A 27,936-nucleotide genomic window follows, 5' to 3' on the forward strand; every position below is an offset into this window, starting at 1 on the left:
CCTGCCCTGGGTCGTGTGCGGGGCACGGGCGCTGCAGAAGGGCCATCCGAAAACCTGCCTGGAGCCGGCAGGGATCCCTGGGCATAGCCCCGACCCTTGCACCTGCGCCATTGCTCTTCGTCGTACAGCGTATGATGACATGACCACAAACAACATTCTGAGGGTTTTATTAACAAGTATAATACATACGCACTGTATACTAAATATAGGATGAGGACTGTACAGTACAAATTTATGTTCACAGTTTGACATGACAAAACGTCATTACTGAATTCCCATTGGACTACCAAAGTAGAAACAGTGAAAGTACATTAAACATTCACATCTTCAGTAAGAAAAGATTACCAAAATGTCTCCATATTTGCAAGTTATAGTAATGTACGCTAGAAACCTTTAATTACCCATTCAGTTTTATTAGCTTATAAAATATATTACATTTTATTAAAAAATTTCTGCATAGTTTACACAAGTATTAAAGTAAATATAATATCCCTGCTATTCTTGCAGGGGAGAGATGCTAAGCACAAAGATTATTTTGACCCTCTAATATTTAAAGTACATTAAGAAAAAGTGCTAATATCTGTAAAATAGAATGAAAACTGGTGTAGCCCTCTTAAGATATGTAAAATGCTTTGTCATTTTTCATAGAAAGGATTTGTATTCATCTACGTGTTGCTAATCTTGACAGAGACAACAACATATTTGGACAAGATGTGGCATTGGAAATATCACTGCAGAATGGTGGTGTATATTTAAATAAAACCACACCCAGCAACACCTGCTTAGCATTTTGAGATTGTCTTAGAAACTAGGAATTCATTATAATCGAATGGCTTAAACAGGCACATTTTAGTAAAACAGTATTACCTGTTACACACCGCACAGGGCAACTGCTAGTGAAAAAGGTTTTTTTTTAAATATACACGTTCTGCAGGATTAGGGTTTGGTATCTTTATATCTAAACTGGCTTCTCTTTAGGGCAAAGATGGAAGGACTGGCTTTTTAAAAGTATTTAGTTGTGTATATTTAAAAACTACAAGGTACCCCTCAAATCAAAGTTTGCTACAATGAGTCAATGAGCCAGTTAAGATGTAAATTCACATTTTCAGCTGAAAGATGCGTGTTTGTGACTTGTTTGACATTCCATAAAAAAGACACCACAGACACAAGTGAAAAATCCTATAAACAAGGCATTTGCATGAAATAATCTCAAATACTTATAATATTTAGATTTGTGTTGTCCTAAATCACAAGGCACGTGGATAAAGGTACTTAGAAGTTCTATTGCATCTTCACTGCATTTGTCCCCACCATTAGCGTAAATATTTTCAGGAAAAAGGTAGATAGGCTAATGAATGAACATGGTAAATAACCTAGATTAAATTCTCCAAAGTAATGCTTAGTTACAAAGAAGTTCTGCTCTTAGGGTATTTGATTTTAGATTTCTAGTTTAAGAAAACCAATACATTAAAGAAAACATTTTGTGAAAGCCTTGAAAGAGAAACAGAGCACTGGAAAGAAATGTTCCTTAAGCATTCCAAATTTTATGCATTTGCATTTTTTAAGCTAAAATGGCATCAGTTGCCATTAAGCTGCTTATTTTTATAGGATCTCATCTGCTTTTTTTCCCTAGAACATGATGGAGAACTGTTTTCATCCCAGGATACTAGATGTCTGTAGCTTGTGACGGGGGCTACAGGGGCTCCACACAGCCTCCCAGTCAGTGACGTGTCTGCGTTTACGGCACTGCCATTAAAACCTAGCGCCTAAGGAAGGCGGCCAGTTCTGACTCCACATGGTATCGCTACTGCCGAAAATAAAAAAATCCAACAAAAATCTACATTCTAGAACAGTGCTTATTAATATCATTCTCTTCCCTGCAAGTTCCTCAACATTAGCAACAACCCAGCCGATCAAAAAAAGACGGATTTATCTCCCAGGTTTTTCAGCTCCATAGATAAGCAGATGGGAGTCAGCGACACGAAGACAAATCTGGTGCAACTGCCCCCAGTCCTGGCGAAGTGGTGAGGACGTATGGTGCTGTGACAGAGCACACGGATCTTCCTCACAAAAGCTTTGCAGCAACGTTCCCAGCCCTGCTCTGCAAATCCCCATTCTCCCCTTTGTAGAGCACGCATTCAGGGCTCTATTCCTCAAATTGCCGGTTCCATATTCCCACATGCAAGATTTGTTACACAACTGCAACATTACTTTGCATTTCACAGCAATTGCTGCAGGAGCATCTTTCTCCAAGAAGTGCAGATCCTCTCCTCCAATTCTGTGGGTGTGTGGAAGTCAGCGGAACAGCTGGTAAACTCTCTCACCAAGGGAAGGCTCTTTGCACTCAAACTCTTGCATCTGCAAGGTGGTTTCAGTTTGCTGCTGGACTCTGCGGGATCTGGCAGCACAACCTACCTGCCCCATAAACTCAAATATACCCACCTGCAGATGGACGCTCCACCTGCCTCCTCCTGGAGAGTTTTATGAAACTCCTCCTCCCCTCACCCCTCCATTTTCCAGTGGATTTTTCCAGGAGAAAGGAAAAGCTGACTTCAGTATGTTTAATTTGCAGGGAATGGTGTTTACCTTACGTAGGGGAATGGAAAAAAATGCACCTGGTACACGAGAGCTTAGAGAAATACATCTTGTTTCCTTGCAGTGCCACAAAGTCTGCCGGCTAATAAAGACAGAAACCTCCCTTTCCGCAAGCTCCCAGAGACAGGAACATTTCTAGGGTCAACTGCAGGTTGCTTGAATTCAGTTTATCTATTGAGTTGTGTTTGCTAGCTGACATGGGAGTTAAGACTTGCTGATGTGGTATTTTAATGCAATAGACATACCCACAGGAAAGCCTAGGCTGCCTAGCGCTGAGAGACTACCAGTCACAAATCAGAGTTATCAAATGGATGACTTTGTATATGTTTTTATCCAAAACAGATACACGACTCAATTTATCATCAGAAGCGCTTCATATCTGATGCCATGTTCTTGTAAAAATATTGTGGACTAATAATTTTAAATACTGTAGTGTATTAAAATGGCACTCAGAACAATACAGTTTGGAGCATTTTTAACATAATGATTGCTATTTTCTGAGGTACAGCAAAAAGAAAAAATATCTAGAGTAGAGGAAATGTAGGGGAGTGATTGCAGAGGGATACTCTATATCCCTGAAATGAGGTGTGGTAGGTTTCTATTAATATCATTTAATGCCATGTCATAGGAGAGTACCATGTGTGTTCCATCCATACACTTGCACAGAAACCAGACATAGAGTGTCACACAAGGTCTTCATTTAACAAATCCACCAGGGCATTATGCAATAAAAACAAGGATATATATACACTACACTATAATACAGAGGACAGAGGACACTGGTTTAGATGCACAATATTATGTATAGACCAATTCCTGCCAATTTTTCTTCTTGACTGGGGTATATCATACCATGACTCAATCTTTCTGTAAAGTAATTATATTGCTTAGATTTATTTCTACAGTGTTATTCACTGGTCGGGCAGAGGAGACTTCTGAATCAGGTGCCTTTCTAAAACTGTTGTATTAACCATATTGCAGAAATCAACACAGTTGGGAGAGTCCATTCATTGCATTGTTGAGCATAAAATGAGAGTGTATCCCTTACAGGGCACATAAATAAAAGTCTCTGGCAAGGACTAGCATTTTGGATATTCAGTAACATTTACTACTTTATCGGTATATGCTGGGTTGATTATATGAGGAAACCAACAAGAGCTGTTAGTTTACAAATTCCCTTATTCACAATGGAATACATTAAACATACTGTCTGTAGAAAGGGTTTGCTTAGCATCCCCCGGGAAAAAAAAAAAAGCGTTCACATTCTTTAGGTCTGACCCGTGGCAAGGACATAGAAGGGTTAGATAACATCTGTTACTGACCATACGTAAGCTTTTAATGGTATAAACTCAGAGATTCAGACCAGCTGAATCCAAATTAAAATGCATGTGTGAAAAAAAAAAAAAGTGTGACAGACGTCGGGGACAGAAGACATTCAGACTAGCATGTGGCGTTTTCTGTGAAGAGCAAGATGGTCCGAACGTGAAAAGCTACGGTCACAGTCTGGGCACTGAAAAGGTTTGATTCCTGTATGCTTGCGGAAATGCCGCGTTAGTTCATCAGAACGAGCAAACTTCCATGTGCATCCCTCCCAAGTGCATTTGTATGGTTTTTCACCTGGAAAAAGAAACACAGAAGTCGGGATTTAAGACACAAACACATCAGTTAAATATTTGACAGATTTATCCTCTTGCTTTGTCCAATTTCAGCAAGTACTTCGATGCTTACTCATAAAGCCCCCAAACGGGACCAGGCTGCAGAGTACTCTGCGCTAGAAAACGTGTAGTCGAAGTTAACAGATCAAAAAATTGTTTCCTGCCACAACTGATTTTTTTGTTGTCTCTCTGTTCTTCTCTGTGCCATATTAGCACTTGTTTTGTCTCATCAAGACCAGAAATGTGAATGTTTAAGCATTTGTTCAAGAATGTTCAAAACCAGGACCCTGTTAGATTAGTTGGAGGAAAGGACTGGTGTTACCGTTCAGCTTAGCACGTAGAAATCTTGTGGTGACATCTTAAAAGTTACTGTAGTATAAATAGCTGGCACCACTGTCACAAGTAGCTCAACTTAAAAACTCGCTCCATCGTCACTTTCTCATACGTGATCCTCCTTCTCCTTAACACCATTATGCTGCCCAACAGGTAAAGGGCTGGCTTGTATAGAGACGTAAGACAGACCTGAACTGGGCTCCATTTTACCTAAGTGTCCCATCTCTTTGTAAAAACCTTGGATGTACATATATTCATTCAGCATGCCAAAATGAACATTTCTGTGGAGAACAGAGATGGGGACATGTTTATTGGAACACTCACTCAGAAAAGAGCCCAGTGATTAGCATGTCCACATGAAGCAGATGTGTTTGTATTTGGCACACCATCCAGACTTTTGCAAATGGGCTACTCCCATGGAAGTCTCAGTCAAATTTAACAGTGATGTAAGAGGTGAGCTAGTGCAATTTGAACTGATTTGGTGTTTACAGGGTGTGCGGAGTGAGTAATCTGCAAGCAACTGGACAGAAAATGAGCGAAGAGCCAGTGAATGTAAAGCATACCAGCATACACCGTGATCCTGCTTTGGCTTACAGCCTCCTGTTGTGGGTTTTTCCTGCTACATCCTCTGTCTTTTGCTCAGCGTATAATTATACTCAGAACAATGCCAGATCTAACTTCCGTCATTTGGTTATTTACACCTGTGGTCACCTGGCCATTAGCACAAACTAAAAGCTTAGTCTACTGTTTTACCATAGACTTGATGAAAGAAAAGCATAGCAACGCTCAAACCTGTATGGGTTCTTCTGTGAGCTTTCAGATGGGAGCTTTTAGTGTAGACTTTGTTGCAGCCTTCATAATCACATCGATGTATTCTGCGTTTCCTTTGCGTGTCCGGAGACTCCACAGGTAAAGGTCTCTTTCCTGGCTGAACTATAACTGAAGGGTGATTCCTGCAAAGTCAAACTGAATGTTAAAAATGAAAAACATTTTGCACAGCAAACCTCAGCTAATATGATTCATGACAGAGACCTTTATTCACTACCACTCTGTCTCTTGGCAGAAAGAACAACATTACATGCATGTCGAAAAATTCAAGACGGTTTAGCAAATTTTGTGTATTCTAGCAGCAATATTTTTAAATGTTTACTCATTTTGTGGCACGATGTAGCCATTTTTACTAATCCCTAGCTTTTTTTATACTTACAAAGGAAACCCCCCCTTCAAATTCCTGTTTTTCACAGTCAAACCCAGATTTCTCAAACTCTGCGTTCATAGCGAACTTTTCTTGTATTTGTTCACAATTCTTCCTTCAAATGTAACTAATATGCTTGTAATTGGGAACAGCTATTCCATATTATTAAAGAAATTGTATCTTTAGCGTTTCAAAGCAGAACTCAATCTTTATTGTTCCAGCCACTCCTTTAGAGAGTAATTAAGAATTTCCTGTTTGGTGCTGGCAGGAGGGTGCGGCCTCCCTATACCGCTGACGTCAATTCCTAAAAGTAGAGTTTAGCCTGTGTGGCACACCCACAGGATGTCTGAAGTTGTCCCTCCACCTTCATAAACATAATTTTTTGCTTTTGAAGCCCACAGGTACAGTGCAGGTAAGACATGTACTAACTACGCATGGACTTCTGTAACAAACAAAACCATAAACATTCATGCATGTGAAAACACACTGAGCTTCTTGAAAGGTGTCACTGACTTTGGATATTTAGGTTTGAACAACACCCCTACTGTAAAATTGGGAACAACCTTGATTCTTTCTTCCATGTCAATGTTAGAAAAAGGAAATAAGTATGTTCGTCAAAAAGGTAAGTGGCGTTACAAATCTTGCAACCTCACAAAGTTGCATTTTTCAACCCGTTAGCAGATCTGTATCAGTGATTTTAATATATTTTTTAGCTCTTAACTGAGACTTAGTATATAACGTGCAGGTAGCATTCCTGGTTGCAAAACCAGCTCCTCCATGTGACGGAAGTAAGCTTTCTAGAACTCCTGTCTTTTCTCAGTTACTGTATTTCACATTTCTTTACTGATCGAATTACGTTTCGTAACACTAGCTTATATTAGTTACTTAAACCAAGTTCCTTTACGGCCTAATTTTCAGAAACACTGAATACCTACTTCTCTCAGCAAAATAAAGGGCATGTGCTAAAGGTCCTTTGGTTAAAACCAAATATAAAAAGTCTTATGAGGCACAGCAAAGAAAATCTTGTGTGTGGTTTAACAAGAAAAAAATTTTCTATTACTCTCCACAGCAGCAGGATGGGAATTACCAATGCGGGCAAAGTTTAATTTTGTTATTAATTCTTTTATTAGAGTTACAAGCTTGAAATGGGGAGCCAAATTCTCTTTCTTGGGTGTTTCTGAGACTGCTGAGTGATGTACTCTTCAAGTACACATTAAATCTAGCTAAAAATATCGTAATGGCAGGACACCCCAGATGCTGATGTTAGACACAGATGTACATACTCTCAAAGAAGAAAGGCAGGCTTTTAGCTTCCAAAGAAATGCTTCACTAAAGCAATGCTCAGTTTTAACGCTGTTGCATGCTAGTCTTTTTGGAGAAGCTCTGGCTTAGCACAGCAAGCAAACTTGGTTTAAATCCCTATGCGTGGAGGCTAGTCGCGGACATGGTAACATCTGGAAAAAGGGAGAAAAAGGGTATTGGCTGTACACCGTTTGTGATGGTTTTCAATCTAAGAGTGTGTAAAAAAGGCGCTGAGAATTCATCTGTGTCTCATTTTCCCTTTAGAGGGAAGGAGGCTGGCAAGACTACAGAATGTTATCCATCATCAGGTAGGGAGTGGCAGTTTTAGAAAATGCTTAAGGCAGTGTCAAAAATCAGAGGTAAATATTAAGTAAGTGCCAATTATAATAGTACAGCCCTAATTCTTTCGTTCCCTCTTACACAACCAGATACAAATTCACGTTAAGGCTAACCATTGAAATGTCTTTCTTTAATAGATAAGCACCTTCCAAAAGTCATGTTAAAATTTCAACAGCTTTTTCACCTTCTTTACCAACAGACCATGCTATGTTGACAGCATGAGTTAGACTTTGACACTTGCACTCACATGAAAATAGAGCGTTAATGAACCTTCTTATATTTGGTCAGAGATTATTACCTCAAGTTTGATTTTAGAAATAACTGCATAGTTACATCGATTATCAGACATACTAGAAAGTCCAGCAATCCCTACAGAAATTCCACCAACATTATATATATATATATAACGCGTATGCCAAAAACTAACACTAATGCAAAATCAGTCACTTAAAAGAGAGACTGAAGGTTTCCTATGCCCCTTTAATGTAGCTTACGTATCTGAATAGTGCAATTTGGGCAGTTGGAACGTATGAAAAATGATAAAAAAATCATTGCCTAACTATAGCTCATAACACAAAGACAGAGGCTGATGAAGCTGTGAGACAAAAGGAAATTTTATAAAGGTCTAGGTCTCTCATCTTGTAACTTGTGTGATCTGTCTATGTGTTTTCTGAAGTGATAGAAAGATAAAAACTACCACTTGCAAACTTCTTGTTGCGGATATAGCACAATGTTAACTTGAAAGGGCTGGCTTTAGGAAAGAGCAAGAACTGCAGCTCTACAAGACAGCTAGGAAGCAATTTAAGCCATTACAATGTGAGGACAGGGTCTCCATAAACATAACGCTCTGCATGGGCAAGCAGAGGAGATGCTTTGGAAAGATGGACTATTCAAATGTTTTTTGTGGCAGTGCTACCTACACGTTATACCAAAATTTATATTTTTTGCTGAGCGGATGGGTTTCCTGTGGAAGTCGAACTCATTGGGAAATAATTAATGCAAATCACTAATGCAGGTGACAAGTCTGCAGAAGTGTCAGCCCTGGGGGAAGGGTGTGGTATTGGCCAGGAACAGCACTTACTGGTTTGCTCTTGTTAAAAGAGGCCTAACAAAGAACAAAAGTAAACTGAACCATTTGACAGTCCTGACCTAGCAGGAGTTAGTTCCAAGTACATACAGACCTGACTCCCTTGTGTGGCAGGTCCATTATGGAAAATTAGTAACCATTTAGTAAACACAGACGTTTACTATTTTATTATATGTTTATTACAATACAACATATAAGGTTATTTTTAAATAAACAGCATATAGTTTATAAAAGCTAGCTGGCAATTAGTTAATTGCAAAGAGCCTGCAGTCTAGAAGCTGCATCTAAGCTGGTTAAGAGACTTGAAAACGAGGAGGGGTGCCACAAGAAGGCTGTGCAGAGTGTAGTAAGCCCTGGAGCTGCAGTGCGCCTTCTAACCTGGGAACAGTCGTGAGCAGGAGGAAGAGGCTGCCTTCCGAAGGAAATGCAGAAGACCGCCTGTCCCATGCTTTCCCTCTCTTTCTGCATCACCCTGCGCTCACACACTGGTTTGGGGAGTCTGGCTTGGAGCCCTTCTTCGTCACCCTAGGAGGTGAGGTCTCGTACAACTGCTTGGAGGGCGACGGTGAGCAGGGAGAAAGGGCAGGAATGGATTCTGAGGTCAGGTACCGTGAGCCCAGCTCGGTTCCCAGCTTCAGCTCCTGCCAGAGCCCTGCCGGCAGCCTGCATGCCTGCCCAGAGCACTGCCTGCTGAAGGATGAGCCGGCTGCGGGCCATTCCCTGATTTTGCTAAGTTGACAGAATTTTCTGTAGGAAAGCGGGAAATGGAAGGGTGCCCAAAGCTCCAGACCTAAAGCTGCCTCAGACTTAACCTCTTCTTTCTAGCCCTTGCTCTGCCTTCTCCAAACAGGACTGTTTTAAACGCAATTAGATCTGTGATTCAGTTCATGCAGTGGCCCTAGCGACAGCTGCACCAGCACAGTGAGTTGGTACTGGGGTGGAAACAACTGCCTGGGAGGGAAGCGAGCTTCAGGAACTACTTGAGCTGCCAAAAAAACCAACCACGGAACAATGGCCTCAGGTAAACATGGAATTTCACTGGATATATACAGTACTTGTAGATAGGCCTGAGGGGGTTCTTTCCACCAAGGAGCCAAAATTTTTTAAAATACAAAGAGGTCCTCCCAGAAAAGAAAGTCACGTGAATCTTTTTAAAGAAAGGTATTTTAGGTAACATCAATACACAGATCGGTATGAAATATCTTTCCAGTTTGCTGCTGGTTTTACATAAACAGGTATCACCGGCTTATTGGGAGTCCTACTTTCAGTAAATTGTAGGACTGGGACTAGCATTACTTTAAAAACGCATTATATAAATGGCAGATCTACGTGGTTGCGATGTATAAATATGTATCAACTCCTATACTGCTAAAGACGGAAAAAAAAAAAGTTGAAATCACATTTCACAGTGGCAGTGGGGAGCAGGATGTTTTTCTGTATTCTATCACATGTTCTAAAGCACAGCAACACTCCCTCTCACTCCTCAAAATTGGTAACTGCTGCAATGAATTGCTTTTCGTTCTTCTGCTGATCTTGGGACTATTGTTAGCTACTTACTCTTGCAACATTACTTGCTGGGGAGACAATGAGGTCATCACTGGAGGTGACATTTGTTCAGGATAGAAGTCAGTCTTCGATGGTTCACTTCCTGGCTCTACTTTGATTGTTTTCTTCAGTGTAGGCTTCTCATAAGACTCAATGACAGGCACTGTGTGGAGGAGGGTAGGAGAGGGAAGGCAACACATCAAAAATATGGAGAGTTATGGAAATAAAAAATATACGTAGAAATCTATAGTTAAACAAAAGAAATCCCTCAGCTCTATATTTAGTACAGCAATTTGTGTTAAAATACAAAATCTTCCAGTTTTAGTCTATCTATCTCCTGATGAACTATGATTCAAAACAATTCTATTCATTTTCATCAGTCCAACATTTTTATCAGTCCAAGACTCACTAGATAAACGGCTTTATGCAGGTATAAATCAGAACCGAATATGACCTTGGTAAGTTTGGTAAAATATTTACACAGTAAATTCTATGCATGCGTATTTTAGAAGAACAGGAATTATGTTCCATTCCCTAAAATGCAAAAAACACACAAAAAAGTGCTTGGATAGACTGTTATTTACCCAGGATGAGATGACATAAAAAAGACACTCTGACAACACCAACCTTGCATGCTACTAGGAGTTTCCATCTCATCTGCAAGAACTGTGGACACCATGATGGGCTGCTGAAGATGGGGAGCATACATAAAAGGAACCGGCTGAACCACAACAGGCTGTATAACCGGGAGTATTCCAGGGCTTCTCAGTCCGTGGCGTGAAAGAGCAGCGGCCATTACAGGTGGGATTGTTATTGGCATGGAGATAGGCTGTACTCCTGGGGGTGACGGTGTGAATTTACTGAGAGGTGAGCTGGGTGAGGACAGAGTCAATCCAGGTGAAGTTCTCCTATGCACAGTCTGAAATTTCAGGGGGGAAGGAGAACTTCCAGTTGAAGATGGTGAGCTCCGTTTGTTCACCGTAAGGTCTACTGGCTCCATCTGGATTCCATTTGATAGTCCTTCGGGGTTTGAGTAGAATTTATTGTGCAACATACTTGGTGTAGAATAAATGACGCTGTACTTGTTTGGCTTCATGTGGTCCATGTAATTGGACGGGTATGACTGTCAGAAGGAGGGGGAAAAAAATAAAGAAAATCAAATAATAAATCAACACACACACAATTACTGCTGAAAAAGAAAGGCGGCTAATAAAACTGAGGCAAAATGAAGACGTTTCAAGAAAGCACATTAATGTACTTTCTAAATAAAAGTGAATTAAATAAAGCCTAAGATTTCACTCAAAGGAACTTATTCAAGTACTGATTCACTAACTGTTTCAGAAGCAATGTAAAACAGATGATGAAAACACATCTTCAAGGCTTATTCAACTCTTTTTCCCTTAAAAACTGCTTTTCATATACTAAGCTGCACATTACTTAACTGACCTGGGAGACAGATGGTGCTATGCCCAGCATATAACTATATACTGAAGAACATGAAGTCAAGCAAGAGGGGAGTTAAACTGGACTTAAAATTGCAAGTAATGGGTCCCCATCAACCACTTAAGGAATTGGAAAACAATCATCACTAAAGCAAGAAATTATGTATCTGAACCCTAAAAGCAATAAAAAATACACAGCTGAACTATATGAGCAATGGGTGAGAAACTCAAAGAGTGCAAAAGGTAATTTCTAAACCTCTTTTTTTTTGAGAAATAAAGCAGCTAACTAGCCAGTCTGATTTTGGAAAACTAGTACAAGGATAGACATTTGGTGTGTTGGAAGAATATTCCTGTTAGTGGTAGCTAGCAGTTCGCATTACAAGATCATATAAAACCTAAAGCTAATCTTGACCTACATGACCATCTCCACATTTTAGTAGAAATAATTTTTGTAAACCAAGAAGTATTAACATTCATTCCAGAGTATAGTATTATTAAACAACTATCCAGATCAATTTTGCATTTAAAAAGTGTTGAAAACTGAGGTTGTTTACTAACAGGTAACTTAAAATGGTAACCGATGTGATGTTCTAACATAGCAGACATAGGAAATGCAATCCACATAGTTGTTCAGCCCCTAGATATTGTAAATTTTTTTAAATAAAATGCTATTTTTGGATTCTAGATAAGTAAAACTTCACATTAAGGCTAAGCAGTTTCACAGTAATATTAAAGAACTGCTGAATTCTTTGGCACCAAAAAGACTTTGATGAGTGGGACTAAAAAATGTTCAAAATGGTAAAAAATGAAACAGATTAGAAGTATAAAACTATTGTATTTTTATACAATAATTTCCATGACATTTCAATTATTTTTTTCTTGGGGTGAAAACTTCTAGCAATACATCTTCCCGGTTTCTTACCTCTGTCTTCCCTGTAAGGGACAGTTAGTTGATTTTAAATGTCAACGTTAACTAAAAGTATTTTTGCAAAATGTCATGAATGTATTTTTCTTCTTTTCAGTTACCGTTTGAAACAGTGAGTTTAGAAAATATTAAATTTTCTTGCTGCATTCATAGCACTGTGATAAAACAACAAAGCTGAGTCACCTATTCCGTAAAATACTCGCATAAAGCAGCATACACAATGGTGATTAATCTTCAAACAGTAAATATTACATTAAAACCTCTGAAACTTTATTTACTCTCTTTATGACTATTCTTACAAATTCAATCTATAAAAACGTTCACCTTCAATGGTAATTGGTTCCTCAGAATTCTATTAAAATGCTATTATCGCAAGCAGTGCTGGCTAAAACAAGTTCTGTAGATTTGCCACCACTGCTGAGTCAAGCGACGAAATTATTAGCATTCTAAGTGATGAAGGCCACTGAATATTGACAGAGTTTAATATTTAACGATATTTAATACCTACTGAATCTGATCATGTTATGGCCATAGGCAAAAAATCAAAATTTAAACACATAAGAGATATTAAGTACTTCTGTTAAAATCGCTGTTATTGGTTTACAGTATGAAGTCTACTCAGCTTCAACAAACTGTCTATGTTCCACCACTAAGCATCAGTGTGTTTATAGTGCTGCAGATTTGTCAGGGATGATCACAAGGTCACTACCTACGAACATTTCTTCCATTGCAAGAATACTAGAAAGGGAAAAGACTATGCAATTTAAAGCTTAGGGAATGTTTTTGGTCAATGAGTCTATTAAAGAACGGAGCATCTCCAAGCTGTAACCTTTCTGTATGAAGAGTTATCCTCTTTAAACTCTTCAAGTAACACCAGGTGTGTGCTGAAAAAATACCAAACTATGAAAACGTTGCACAGAGAACTGTAAACTGGAAAAGTTAAGTAAAATACATTTAGGCAAGCAAGAAATACTTTCCAAGAATTAGGAAGAAAATAATGATGTTTTTAAGAAGTGATTATTTTAGTGACTTGGTATTTCACCCCATATGCCTTGCATTATTTTGCATAGAAGGTTTTTATTGTTGTAATTAAGCTAGCACAGATTTAACATCAGCTATTTTTTCTAGCAGTTTGAGGAAGCTGAAACATTTTTCTAAACTTTTCTTCCTTCTGCGATTTTAATTGCTACGTTTCTATCTGAACTGCAGATGAAGTTGTGATAGAAAAATGTGGTGCTACAAATGATCTGTACTGGGAAGAAAAAGTGTGAAAAAGTTGAGAAGGATGCTAGGACAACGAAAAGGAGAGTATCTGCTGTCAAACAGACGCTCTGGTGGAAAACAGTTTTGCTTCACTATCAATGAAGTGTGGTTGAAACCCTGTTCGTTTGGAGTAAGTCACAGTCAGATCTATCTCCTGGTTCTGAAGTTAGGCTTCCTGTATCTTTTAGCATAGCAAAGTTTCAGTTTCTAGCTCCCCGGGACACAGCAATTGCCATTAGGTTGATACGAACCACTGCCTTCAAATTCGGTAAGTCACTTTCCCTTTCTTTGCCAGGGAAGCAGACAGTACCCCTTGCGGGATATGGGATGGGAGAATAAGGAAGACTTCACAGTCTCTCTCTCTGTAAATACGGAGCATTAACAATAGCAAACAAACAAAAATAAAAGCCCAGTTACCACTGTTTGGCTTTCTAAATGCCACAACTGCAGGAAGCAGGAATGTACTTCACAGCCTCCAAGAGCAGTCTTTTCCCACCTGTCCTAGAACTTATGCGAAGTATTCTGGTGGAACAATGGAAAACCAGATATCACTGCTCTGTTTTCCTAAAATATTTCAGCTGATACGTTTTCCTTGGATTTCTACTGTGGGAATTAACAGTGTATGTAGGAGTTTAGTCTGACTTGAATTAAAAAAAAAATAAAAATAAAAAATTCCCACTTTCCTATAAGTTCTGCTTTCCAAAATATCCCTGCGTAGAAAGAATGGTATGTCACTACAGTGTATCACTATAAAGATGCAGGATTGTATTTCGACGTGTATTCCTTTACAGTCTCCATTTAGCTCTTTTTTTGTTTGATATCATCACTTCACCTCTTTGGGCCTTACAAAGCAATTCATTTACCTTCCCTTGCATTTTGTCCATAATAAAAGCCAGAGCACTGAAGCCACAAAGAAACTGGAAAACACATCAAAGGAACTTCTAATATTTTTGAGTCATATCCATGTGGCTATCAATAAATCCAAAAGAAGAATCACCATGCTTTTTCTCTTGACAATCTGTCAAGAATAAAGTCTGGCCCAATATGTCACAAGCACACCTATCACCACCCAGAAGACTGCTGCTTCCACAAGGGGACATTATCAAGCACTAATCTGATTTCATTTGCTAAATTCTGTTATGCTGCCACAGTGAAACATCTTCTTTGTTGTACAGGTGAACAGATTTTTAAGCAATTCACCAAGTCTTGTATAAACTACATAACCCTATGAATTTAACTTAAAAATTTAGCCAGCCTCTTGGAAAAACAGAAACAGGTGAAGAACCTGCTTACCTACTTACACTATTTCTCAAATCAGTATAATGTAAGAGGATGAATAGGATTTAATCCAAATAGTAGCTAATACACCAAAAAGCTTTCTCACCACACCCTCAGTGTCTCTATAGTGATTTTCTGTTATTCGTGTAATGACACTTGTATTGTAGAAGTGGCCCATTTTCTGCCTTTGATCGACACTATTAGGTATCATTTGATAATCGTAGATCATCACCACTAATCTTAATAAGGTTATGCAATAATTGTGATTGACGTGACAGACAGGCTGGCCAATACTAAGGTTCTTTCTTCACCCAAATATTGGAATTTGTCCTACTTACACCCTCAGTGATAGATCAATTATTTTTCTATCATTGCTCTCAAGTAAATAAACCCCATAAAAGTCAAACTGTAATTTTAAAATGCATATAAATTTAACTCTCAAGAAGTGTTATTAATACGCTGAAGAAATCAGACTGCTTACAGATGCATTTAAATTGATGACAATTAATCCACATTTTAAATAAAACAGGAAGCAAACTTTTCACTGAAAGATGCCATTCAGAGCATGAGTTTAATGCACTCTAATTTATGCACACTGACTTCACCCTTTTAATTGATCAGCCTTTCTAAGGGTGTGGTTTTATGTTACACTTAATCTGATCTTATTGCAGGCTACTGCTGAAAGGGGCGGTCTTGTCCTCCCCACATTGAGCAGCTGCAGAACGAGTCAGATCAGCTTCCTGATCTGACCAAAAAATGAGGGTATTTTTGGTTGGTTAGCAATTCTGACCATTCGATGAGCTGATGATCCAAAGGATCCAAATCATTCTGTGGCCACACAACTGCTTCGCGTCATACAAAGGAGACACAAAGCTGGAAAGAAGGGAGAAAAGCCTGAACCTTCCCTTTCAGCAGCAGCCTGCGGTGGAATAGGTGAAGTATACATGAAACTGCTTCCTAAGGCCCTATTTCCCTGGCAGCCTAAATCATCACAATTCCCACTGTCCCCCTCCCAGCTACACGCTCCTGCTGCTCTTGCTTATCAGACTCTTCTCTCAGATGACCCTATACACCAAGTTGATGTAAAATTAACCCAATCGAAAAGAAAAGTCTCCCCTTCACCTTTTTTCCCCCATTCCTCCTCTGCTGCCCTGGTTCTCATCTGTTCATGTGGTAAGGTAATGCACCCGGCTTACCCAGCAAAAAGCCATTACTTTTTTGTCAGGATTAATTTTCTGCTGTTTAGAGCGCAGAGTTAGCCCCAGCACATGTTTTCAAGACCAAGAGAGAAGCAGAAAAGGGGATGGTGAGCAGCTGTTCATTTAGTTCAAAGGCGTGACACCGAAACGACAGGCACTTGCCACTTCACCGTGAAGTCTGGCAACTTAATTTCAACCCACCTCCATCAGCAGCATGAGCTGATATGAGATCATATTTGCACTGCAGTGGCTGAGGAGTACTTGCATGTTCTCTCCTCTGCTCTGGGGATGGGAGCACCAGCAGAGGTAATGGGGAAGGTCATTTAGGGGCAATAAATTCATAAACTACAGAAAAAGTTTTCCTAGAATGTAAATTTGATTGCCCTAAAAACAAAATATAACTTCACAGCCTTTCCTAGGCTAGTCCAAAGCTTACAGAAAACTTGGTATGAATTTAAAAATGGAAAAACTACAGAGTCATCACAAAGGCTAAAATATTTTAAAAGTCTTACCACTGAAACAGGCTCCATGGCTTCTTGCTTGATAGGGACTGGGTCAAACATTAGCATCTTTTTTATTCACCTATTCTGATGCCCCTGATGTCCTGGCCTGCAGGGGAAAGACAAGGTGTTAGAAAGCCACAGGAAACCCTCTAATCAACTTTCTGAACTGTGAAGAACTTACTATTTTGTCAAATTAATGTGAATATTTATCCATTTCTAACATGGCTTCTTAAATATTTGACTAGGCTTCATTTAAATATTTGTATTATTGTAAGTTTATTCTTTTCCAATTGCTGTTGAAACAAAGGGACATCTGCTCACTTTAATGAAAGTTAATTTGGATTTTAATTGTGCCTGTCAGCATACCAAGATCACAAAATTGTCACTTTCACTAGCTGTCATTAGTGTGTAAACACTAATACACAGTTTAGACTATGCATTTCTCATCAGCATTATAACTTCAGAATAATCTTGTTTAGCTGATAATACAGTGAACTGATTCTGGAGAGAATATCTCTTGTCCTGATAGAAAAGTTGAAACTTTCACATACAGTGACATTGAAATCAATGCAAAAGAAAGATTAAAATCCAGAACTAATTTGGAGTGGTACATTCAACATGCTGCAATGACTTAACATAAAAAAAGACATTAGTTATTTCCATGAGATAACAGATTTAGTGACAATTCAATAACAATTTGTGCTAACTGCGCAAAGAACAGCACTTCAAAAAATCTGGTTGTATTCTGTGCAGCTTCAGTTGTTTTTTCTACAGAGTGTTCAATCTCACTTATCCAATTCTAGCTTATCTCAAACTGCCTGAAATAAAAGTATTTAGCATAAAGGATGTCATAACTTAACTATCATACCACACATTTGCCACGGTCAACTTGGAAAGATGCTGTGAAGAAAAGGAGGAGATAACTCTTCTGGGGTAAGCCATAAGGGTAGAGAGTAAAAAACAAGAGAAGCAAAGGAAAGTTGTTCTCAATGACATTTAGATGTTGGCAAGCTTTCATCAATCGCTTGAGGCCATACATTATATGACTGATGTTAAAGGACCAAGTTCTGACCATACACTGTACAGTGCACAGCCCTGCCTGGAAGTGGTATGACTTCTATTAAGATGCGAGGACAAAAAAATTTTACACAAATTCAATTTTGACCAGTAGATGGCACTGGAAAGAAACGAATACAGCCAGACTACACCATCCAGACAATCTCACCCTGAGGAAGTAGGCTAAAGGCTCAACAAAAGATTTGTAGTTGGGGCTGGAAAATTCTCCCAGAAATTTACATGAAAATTTTAAGACGTGCCTGCTCAAATTAAAACAATTCGAATAAGCCTACACTAATGAGCAATCTCACAATTAACTATCACGTGTGTTTATAGATAAAAATTTGTTAAGAGCTTCCAGAGAAAGATGGCATCAGTTGTTACAAGTCTGTCTATAATTATTCAGGGATATGAATAAAGCTTAAAGACTTCTGGAAATATATTACAAGAGTATACATTTTGAATAATGGAAACAAACAAGTGACAAAAGTAAATTAAAGTATCTTCACAATTCGTCTTACAAAAGTCAAAGGCCTGACAAAGCCAAATCACAAAGAAAAGGGAAACAAATAGAGCAGCTCAATGCAATTTCCAGTTTAAACTTAGCATGTAGTTTTATTTTAGAAGTGGTTGTGCAAGATGGCACTATTTGCTAAAAGTTGTGATAATTTTTTAAATACTTTAAGTATGTTTGTGAGAAGGTTATTAACTATACTATTTTGCTTTGAATGGTTATCTTTTTCAGGTTTTTAACATTTCACATAGCTAGAACTAACGTTTCAGAAGACTGTCTGCCCAGAAATCTATCTACATACCTATGCATTAAATATATATTTGTGTATCTATGCATCACTCACACATGTTCCCACACATATATATGCACTGTGAAAACAGAAAAAAAGTTATACTTTTAGACATAAAAAATGTTTAGAGTAAAATGTAGCATCTCAGACCTCATACATAAGAATTTGGAACTACTTGCTTTCCGGTTTCCAGAAACTTTCAATTTTTAGTTTAGATGTGCATAGATGAAGTGACACACCAATTTGTACTTTAGAGAAGGAAGAGAAGGAAGTGAAGGAAAAGAAAGAAAGAAGGAGAAGAGAAAAGAAAGAGGAGAGAGAGGAGAGAGAGGAGAGAGGAGAGGGTGGGGGGAGAAAGAGTATGTTCTAAGCAAGCAGTCACACTCCCAGGCGACTCCTTTTGTCACTTTTGTTGTTTAAAATTGGATTTTATTCAGTTTAAGAGTTACTCCTTTTCACCTTTTACTTCAAGAAAGTGTGTTAAAGACACTTGACACACATTTCACGTGTCATGCTATACGTTTGAGTGTTTCCTGAGAGGGCTCTAAATTACTGTGCAGGAATTAGACTGACATAGGCAACAGAAAGTGTAATGCCCTGAATAAAAGTGAAAAGTAATTCTCAGACTTTCTCAGGTGCAGTCATCTAAGAACAGCAGAGGAAAACGCTACTTTTATTGCTGCATCATAGCACAGAAATTGAGCACTTCTTTATCACATGTTATTCGTAAGTGGTAGGTTTCTTTTCCCCATTTGAGAGTGACTGGAAACCAATTTTCAAGAAAGGAAAATTATCAATATATAATGCTTGGTCCTGTTGGTCCAGATTACAGGGTCAGATTCTTATTTGGTGGACACTGACAGAGCTGCTATAGAGTCAATATAAATCAGCTTTGGGTCTGGCATTTAAAATTTAGCTCAGAAGGACACTTTCCTAAGGCTGCAAATAAACTCACAAAACAATTAGCTTTGTATTTAAGAATAATGTTCTAAACTGATTGCTTGGACCACATTCTCAAACAAAATACATACATGCACACTCACACCCAAATAAAGCACGCTACTTCTAGTAAGAAGTCAGTAGTTTTTCCTGGTCTATTTGTAAAATCATGCCTACTAACTCAAAACCTCCCAATCTCTCTCTCCTAAACATTTGAGAAGGGGGCAACAGGGAAGGTAAACAGCCTTATCTGGTACTATTACAGAGGAATGAAAAAACAGTTGCGTTCTACTTTACACACTGATTTCATAATGCACTTGTTTGAAAGCCCACAAATTGTTTAGTAAATACAACTCATTTCTGGAAAATCAAAATACTGTCTCTCATTCCTGAGGTACCCTGGAAAAAACAGTGAGGAGACAACAATATATTCATATTAAGCATATTAAAAAATAAGGGCCTTTGTCTTTCACGTTATTAGATAAACTACTTTGCATTAAAGGGTTTTTTTCATGTGGGCTAGAAGAATTCAAAATGCATGTAATCCGAAACTAAATAATTAACTACAATCCGGCAGGCAAACATTCCACCCTCTCTTTTTTCTGCTCTCCCTCTCTTTTTCTGCTAACAAGCCACCCAGTTTTACTTTCTTGCCTCCTCCCATTCACTCCACCCTGTGGATCTCTGCCAAGTCAGTCCAACTTGTCCAAACAGGACATGGCTTTTGATAAGATTTTGCTCACACCCTGTATTTCAGAAAGACAAATGAAGCAATTGGGTTTTGTATGCAAATAAGGACAGGTGCAAGGTAAAGTCCAGGAAAAGTCCCTCAGTATTCTCCTATCTGAAGTCCAGTGAAGACAGCAAGCCAGAAAACATACACGCTCTGCCCTTATGATCCAATATGCAGCAAAGTATCCCTTCCAGAAGGGAAGGTCATCACTGGTAGAGCTCACCATCTTGTCAGGATTGGAGACTTTTCGATATTAACTTCCTGACAGGTAAGGTTTACTGTTTCAGAGACATAATTAAAAGTAAATGAAAGCTTAAAGGTACCTAACCTGTATTCTGACAACAAGGACTTGAACAGATTATTTACCCTAAATGAAATAAGCAAAGCAGTTAAAGAATGCACCCAGACTACACATCTGCACTGCAGAGCAGCTGGAGAAGAGCAACCGCATTGCAGCTACTCCCAGCAGCTCAGTACATCTACCTTCAAGGTCCATCAACTCTGCAGACCTGTTATGAAAGGAAGGGGTGGGGTGGAGAGCCAGTTTTGACTGCGCACATCCAACAACTACAAAGCCTCCCTCTAACACAGAGCCTTTGCTCTCATTATATACCTGGAAGAGCCGTCAGTGACCTGACAGATACTCTTGTTGTGAGCAGGGGGGTGGTGACCACAAATTTTGCCTCTCTTCACCCTGCATGAAACCACGCACGGGGGTTTGCTTTCTCAATCTTTGTGCCTGGGGGAAGCAAGGAATGCTGCCCTGTGGTACAGTGAGGCTTTGTCTAGAAGCTTCAAGGTATGATTGTTATTGTTGGTATAATTACAGAATAACGTAATGATATTTGCTAAATTAGCACTGCATGAGTGCCCTCCACAAAGACACTGCAGCTCTTGCAGCACTGTTGGTATCTAGCAGCCAACTTAAGTCATGTGGCCAAAGCTCTTCAGTCCAAGCCCTTTGGGACTTAGGCTGCTGCTCTGAAACTATCACTTCTTCTGTGAGCCTCGAGTCAAACTTCCCCTGATACTAAGGAGAAGTGATAATGTCAGAAGACTCTCCACTGACGAAATCCAAAGAGTGGGGAGGTTTTCTGAACCTGGGTGAGAAGTCTTCTTCAGTGGAACCTTGAAAGAGAGCTTGACAGAGAAAAACCAGTTTCTGAGAGCAGGATTCCCTGGAGAGGGTCGAAAAAGAGTTTTCCAGGACTACTAACAAGATGTGTTTGCACTTACTCTACCAGTTGCTCATCAAGACCTGAGTCAGCAAAAAAGTGTTTCTAAAGTTCCATTAACTTTAATGGGAAGTAAGCAAGCGCTTAACTGCACTGGGCCCCAAAATAGCAGCAGGCAAAGAAACTCTCCAGCTCAGCACAGCAGTCAGACTCAAAGCAAGCAAGAGCAGGGGAAGGAGCGACGGCCCAGACACGGTGCTGGGGGAAGGGACCGGAGCAGCCAGTCCCTGAAGAACAGAGCGGGGGGAGAATCATGAAGAACTAGTACACCAAGAAAACCATTTTACTGATTGACAGCCTTCTGTCTTTGTTTATTCACTGGATTTCCACCGGGAAATTGTAGTAACTGTTGAAAAAGTTCGGATATTGTGTAAAAAGAAAATGGTACCTGGGTAAAAATTTTCTGCTGAAAGTTTTACTTGATTGGCATGAAGAAAAAGAATTATTTCTACAGGATTCTGTTATTTAGTATCTCAGACTATTTTTGCTTTTTATTGACTTGAAAATCTTTTACCTTCCTCTTTTCAGAACTGCAAGCAGGCTGAAAAATCTGGTTTTTTGCACAGCTTGTGCGTCCTAACTTTGCTGACATCACTTTGACTTAGAACTGCATTGACATAATAATTCATCAGCTGTGTAGCAGACTAATCAGTATTTCCATTAAATTTATGATAATACTGTTGCAGGCTCTTTGAAGCCACATGCCTGGCAATGGCTTTCTTGTATGTAAAAATTTGGGGTGAAAAAGTACTTGCAGTGCTCGTTAAGAAAATGTCATCTCTACCAAGGAAAAATGGAGCCCACGTAAACCCTGTTCAACCTTCCGTTCTACATTTACTGAACCTAAGGAAGAGAGAAAGAAAAGCTCTTGAGGCACCTCCATTAGACAATATTCTCCCTTATCAGGGCAGACTGTTGTCTGGTTTCCTGTCTCAAGCTACTTCTTAGAAGGAGAAACAGTCTAGTAAGGATAAAAGATCAGACTTTCGAAAACAAGTGAGGTATGTGGAATGGTATGATAATCTTTCCCTTCCACACTGAACTTTGTTTTTTTTTGTTGTGTTTTTCTTAAGAGGTTAATTTTTAAGATAATTTAAAAGGAGAAATAGAAATCCTATCTTTTTATTATGAGGGAAGAATGACAGAAAATACTGTTCTCTTACATAGAGTTCTACTATTTCACGAAACATATGAAACAGAGATTCAACATTTGTGATAGTATGAAGAAGGAAAAAAAAATCTAATCCTAAAGAAAGGAAGTGTACATTTATGAATAATAGGCTAAATGATTAATTTGAATGAAGATTTGAATACAGGGCAAATGCCGATGAACTTCTGTGTACCTACGGAAGTGGAAAAGAAAACAAACAGGGAGAAGAGCTGGATAGTGTAGTGGGTACAAATGAGACCTTGATCAAAGCAGCTTAGACTCTTTAAAAGTGGAAAGTCTGTCGTGCCTTCACGGATCAAGTTAGTCTGTTGGTAACACACGCTGACTGCATGATAGGCAGACCACGCGTTTTGTTTTTTTTCCATTCTGACTTAAGTTTACTATTAAAAACCTGTTAGAGCTTTATCTTTCCATTTGGCTGATCCACACTTACACTTCCTTCCCCTGGGAGATACCCACTATGGCTACAAAACCCTCAAAGGAAGCCTCGGCATTAAGCAAATGCTTAATAGGGAAGGGTTAAATCTCTTCTAAAAATCAGCTCTGCCAAACTTCATATTCTGGATTGGAAGCAACTAGCCTCGGAATGAAAACACAAAGCTTCAATGCTGACAGCATAAAAGAACTCTCAAAGACCTCCTGTTAGTGGTGTTAATTAATATTAAAAAGTTGGTTTACAAAACTATTATAATTTTAATCTCAGTCCCTGATTTTGTAGAACTTCTGGCTACAAAAAGGTGTGAACCACAAATTTTACTGCACTTATTCTACACCAGTTTCCAATACTAAATGCAGTTAAATGCAACACTTTTCCTCTGTCATGGGAAAAAAGATTAAATATGTTTGAAATCCTGTGCAAATTAACAGTACCAGAATTAAGATATTTAATCGGGTTCTAGTGGATAAACTCATCCACGGTATTCTAAAATCAACAGAAAAACAACTAAGTAAAAACAACTGAGAGTAACAAATGAAAATAATCAATAAACAACTTACCAAAACTGTGGCCAAATACTTCTTGTTATCTGGATTTCTGAACAGACAAAAAACAAGTTGATGTAAGGATGTGCACGTAATTCAGTAAAAATTATTTTTCACATACAATTAAGCCCTGAAAGAGGAAGTTTAAAGCATGTATTTCGGATACTTCTTCAAAGATATCTGCAATGATCACAAACAGCTAACTTTTAGCATCCAAAAGAGCAACAGCAGGAACCAAAAAATGCTTAAAAATTAGTGAAATAGAAAAGGGGTAAAATGGAAGGGTGGAAGTATTTCTGGGTGTACAGAAACCATACATATTCCGGCCCATAAGTGACAGAGAAGAATAAACACTCCATCTTGCATTTTCATCCAGGGCCTGATTCAAAGCCCACTGAAGCTAATGCAAGTCTTTTTCTTGATTTCAATGAGGTTTGGCTTGGGTCCTTTAGCTCCTCTTCTGTCAGATCCAAAGCGACAGAAAGATTTATGTTCTCTTTCTGAATTTCCTCTCGATGTTTATCTATGTCTGCGTGCAACAGGGTGGGGGAAGACAAATACAAAAACAGTAGTAAAAAATTTATTTTTATGCCTTCAAAAATGCAAAATGTGGAACAGCCATACCTATTTATTCCAAAGAAAAGTTAGCCAGCAGTGCCTCATTTTCTGTATTACATCTGGAAGACACTGAATCTTCTAGTTTGTATAAGGGGAAAATATCTATTCCTTTTGAGACCAGGAAATACGAAGTGTTTACGGTGGGCCATACAGGTTGGGTAAGGGCAGAAGCCAAAACCCTCTTACAAGCATGAGCCTACAGATGTGGATTCTCTTCTCACTGTACTCTTTTTGCACCAGTGTAACTCCGCGACTTTAATGGAGCTATTCCAGGTCTGCTGATGAGCAAGCGAGCGCAGAAAACTGGCTCACAACTTTCTGGAGACTCGAGCACAAGTTTTCAGCGAAGGGAGCGAAGCTCTCCAGTGCACCCCCATAAATACACTGGAGTGGAGGGCGTGTGTTAAAGGTTAACTTGGAAACCTCATTATGACATAACGCGGGCATCTTAAGCAATCGCGAGTGTGTAGAGACATGATAACTCATTGGGTGGGGATTGGGAGTTGAGGGGCAGTGACAAGGGGCCTGGACGAGGCTACCCGATCGGCCAGAAAACAGCCTGAAACAGGAAAGAGCACCACATATGCCACTTGGAATGTGTGACGCAAACCCCAGCCTTGAAACAAAGAACAGGAAACAGCTCTGCTGGCTGCGCTGGGGAGAAAGCACAGAGAAACATTTAGGCGGCCCTCCCTGACCCTATATTCATGAGCAGCTGGAGTCTTTTAAAACAACAACAGTGGGTGGAGGTGTTTGTTCATTGGGTGTGAATAAAAACACTGTCCTTATGCAGGGGACCTGCCCTATTTACAAACAGGCTCCCTTAACATAAGGGAGCAGGAGATTTTTAGACACCACGGGTCATGATGATTAGCTGAAACCTTCCCTAGGACCAGTTGGTTTATTACTGTATTTACAGAATGCCAGCAGCTAAACAGAGCTACAGCTTCATGACATCAAAGAGGCAGCGCCCAGCCTGATAGCAAGCACCTTCTTCGCAGACAGAGCTAGGGGGATCTCCATTGCAGGAGTGATTCGTAAAGCTGGAGCTGCTCCTGGACACTGCCTCCCTTTTGTTCAGTACCGCTCAACAGCTGAGGACCAACATCACTCAGTGCACCCAAGAACACTCCTCGAGGCCAGCACATGCTTAGCCTTCTACCTCCCTGCTTCATATGCACTCGGACTTCATTGCAGGACCTGACTTTCCGTGGATATAATGCTTTTATTTTTGAAGCACACAAATATCCAGCTGAATAAATGAAAGAAGTTGACGACATGAGGCAGAGGAAAGGCACATCTTGTCTAGATGTCATGCAACAGAACGACATTAATTTTCCTTCAAAGCTGTGGTTTCAAATACTCTCTCTTCTCTCACATACTTTGCATTGGTTATTTATATACCATGGGTGGGACATCTAGTATTATCCAATGAGAATGTGTTACGGCAAACTATGTGGATGAGTACCACAGTAACACTAATAATTGCTGCGGGGTTTCATGGCTCAAGTTTAACAAGGCACATGAGGTGACAACCGGCTAGTACAGCATCTACACAGCAACTGTAGGTGTAGGTTTTGTGCAGACAGTATCAATTCCTTACTTTCTTCATACTGAATCTGGAAATGTAAGTAATCTGGTGGTTGTATAACTCCCATCTCTATTATCTCAGAGCCTTTGACTAATCACACTCACATTTACATCATTATTTATCTGAAGACTTTTGCTTTTGGCTAAACAGGTGTTGCCTAGGTCAAATCCTCACAGCACCTAAGGGCTCCCTTGCAGCTCTCCTACTTAGAAGAAATTTTCAGCAGTTTCTCAGAGAAGGGAGAGACCATTTAGTGTTTTTTTTTTTTTTTTCCCCCTGCCCTTACCCCCAGTCTCCCTTGTGGTTTATAACATATCTATAAGAGAGTGTACAGGAGAGAAAAAAAAAACCCACACACAAAAGTATTTGCCTGCTTGGGAAAAAATAAAAAAGGCCACTTAAGTCAGCTTTGGGTTTTTTGTATTTTGATACTAGACAAAATATTCTTAAAAATACAAGAGGAAAGTTAGTTTGAAATAAATCTCTTCTGGGTCAGGCAGGATTATCAAATCCAGATGTAATTCCTCTCACACAAGAAGCAGCTCCTCATGCGATTATCAAGACAGTGTATCTTTAAAGTATTCTATGGAAAAATCATTAGTGATCAGCCGTGTAATCCTTTGGTTTCAATACAGGTATGAACATTTATCAGTTTAAATAAAGTTAAGTCTTCAAAGCTCTCCTATCAGCCACCCAAATTCAGCTTTTCCCAACAATAAAACCTTCAGAGCTCAGCTCCAAACAGTGACGCTTCCTGAATTTTCAAAGGCGAGGAAGCAAATAAAACACAGCAGACAGTGCAAGTACAGTACCCGAATCACCAGGGGAGTACAGAAAGCAACTTTAATGATTTTTTTTTCATATAGTTCTTGAATGACTACTCGAGCTATTCTGAAATAGGTCTTTCCCCCAGCCTCCGGTTAGGTGCTGCGATCCCCCAGCGCGGGCTCCTGTGGCTGAACCTTCCTTTGCCAGGGCTCCCCGAGCTGTGCCGGGCGCTCACCTGACAAAGGCCCAAAGCAAATAACTCCTATTCCCACTTCGGCTTTAAAAAAAAAAAAAAAAAAAAAAATCCAGAAAAGGGAAGCCAATTACGGTCGTTATTTCTAACTCCGCACTTAACTGCCAAGCTGTCCGAGGCTCTACGCATTTTAACTTCGCCTACATCCCAGCTAAGCGGTGCCAAGGTTAGACGACAACACGAGGAGAGAGCCGGCCTCATCCTGGACTCCACCGGGAGTTAAACCGGGGACACGGCGCTGCCGACCAGCTTCGCGCCACCGGTGGGACGCTGCCAGGAGGCGAGCTCCCGCCCTGGCATCTCCCCCACCGCCCTCCGAGCCGAGGGAACCCGCTGTACTTCCCACCTCGGCTTCGCCCGGCACGACACCCCGTGCGCCACCCGAGGACGCTTCAGCCTCCAACCGAAGACGAGCCGGTCACAGCCCGGCGGGAGGCCGGGGGCAGCGGCCCCGCGGGGCGGGCGGGAGGCCGCAGGCCCCCCCGCCAGGGGCGGGCGGGCGGGAGGCCGCAGGCGCCCCCGCCAGGGAGCGCGGCCGGCGGGGGAGGGCGCCGCGAGGGAGGCGGCGGCGGCCCCGGCCCCGAGCGGCGCCGCCGGCCACACAGGTGCGCTGCCCGCCCGGGCGGGCGCGACGGAGAGCGGCAGCCCCCCCGCCCCGCTCCCGCCGGCCACGCAGGAAGTTTCGCGGGCCCGCGGGGGGAGCCCTGCCGTGCGCCCCCGCACCCCCCCTCCCCGCGGCGGCGGCGGCGGCCAGCCGGACGCCCTGTCCCCGCCGGCCCCCGGCCCGGCCGCGGCTCCCGCTCCCCGGGCTGCCGGCGGCGGCGTCCCGCCCCCTGCTCCGCGCCGCTCGCAGCGCCTGGAAACTTTCCTCCGCCGGCACCTCCGCCCCGCAGCCGGCGCAGCCCGGCCCGGCTCCCCCCGCCCTCACACTTACGCTCGGCGGGCGGTGCGGAGGGCGCCGGGCCTCCGTCGGCTCCCGCAGTGCCGGGGGTCGCGGCGGGTGGCGGGGGCTGGGGGCGCTCGGGGGCGCGAGGCCGGCGTGTCCCGCGTCGCCGCGGCTGAGGCGCCTCGGCGGTGGCTGCGGGTCTGTGTGCGAGGAGGAGCTGCCCGCCCGCCGCCCTGCCTCC

General features: G+C 40.8%; 1 protein-coding gene across 1 annotated transcript; it reads right to left on the reverse strand.

Annotated features, from left to right (window-relative positions):
• Positions 1 to 179: 179 nt before the first annotated feature.
• KLF3 (KLF transcription factor 3) lies at positions 180 to 27,936 on the reverse strand. The gene is made up of 7 exons (XM_082315170.1): positions 27,744 to 27,936; positions 23,595 to 23,631; positions 16,671 to 16,767; positions 10,679 to 11,174; positions 10,064 to 10,214; positions 5,376 to 5,536; positions 180 to 4,212 (listed from the first exon to the last, which is right to left on the reverse strand). Exons 3-7 carry the CDS (start codon positions 16,725 to 16,727, stop codon positions 4,031 to 4,033), a joined length of 1,047 nt encoding a protein of 348 aa, XP_082171296.1. The 5' UTR covers positions 16,728 to 16,767; positions 23,595 to 23,631; positions 27,744 to 27,936; the 3' UTR covers positions 180 to 4,030.

Source organism: Platalea leucorodia (genome assembly GCF_965183815.1).
Source record: "Platalea leucorodia genome assembly, chromosome: 6".
Classification (NCBI taxonomy): Eukaryota; Metazoa; Chordata; class Aves; order Pelecaniformes; family Threskiornithidae; genus Platalea; species Platalea leucorodia.

Coding starts and splice junctions, on each gene's coding strand:
- KLF3 (XM_082315170.1), bottom strand. CDS start 16,727: ATGCTAATGTTTGACCCAGTCCCTATCAAGCAAGAAGCCATGGAGCCT. Junction 11,175..16,670: donor CCATGGAGCCTGTTTCAGTG/GTAAGACTTTTA, acceptor TCCTTCTGACAG/TCATACCCGTCCAATTACAT. Junction 4,213..5,375: donor TCACAGAAGAACCCATACAG/GTTTGAGCGTTG, acceptor TTCTTTTTCCAG/GTGAAAAACCATACAAATGC.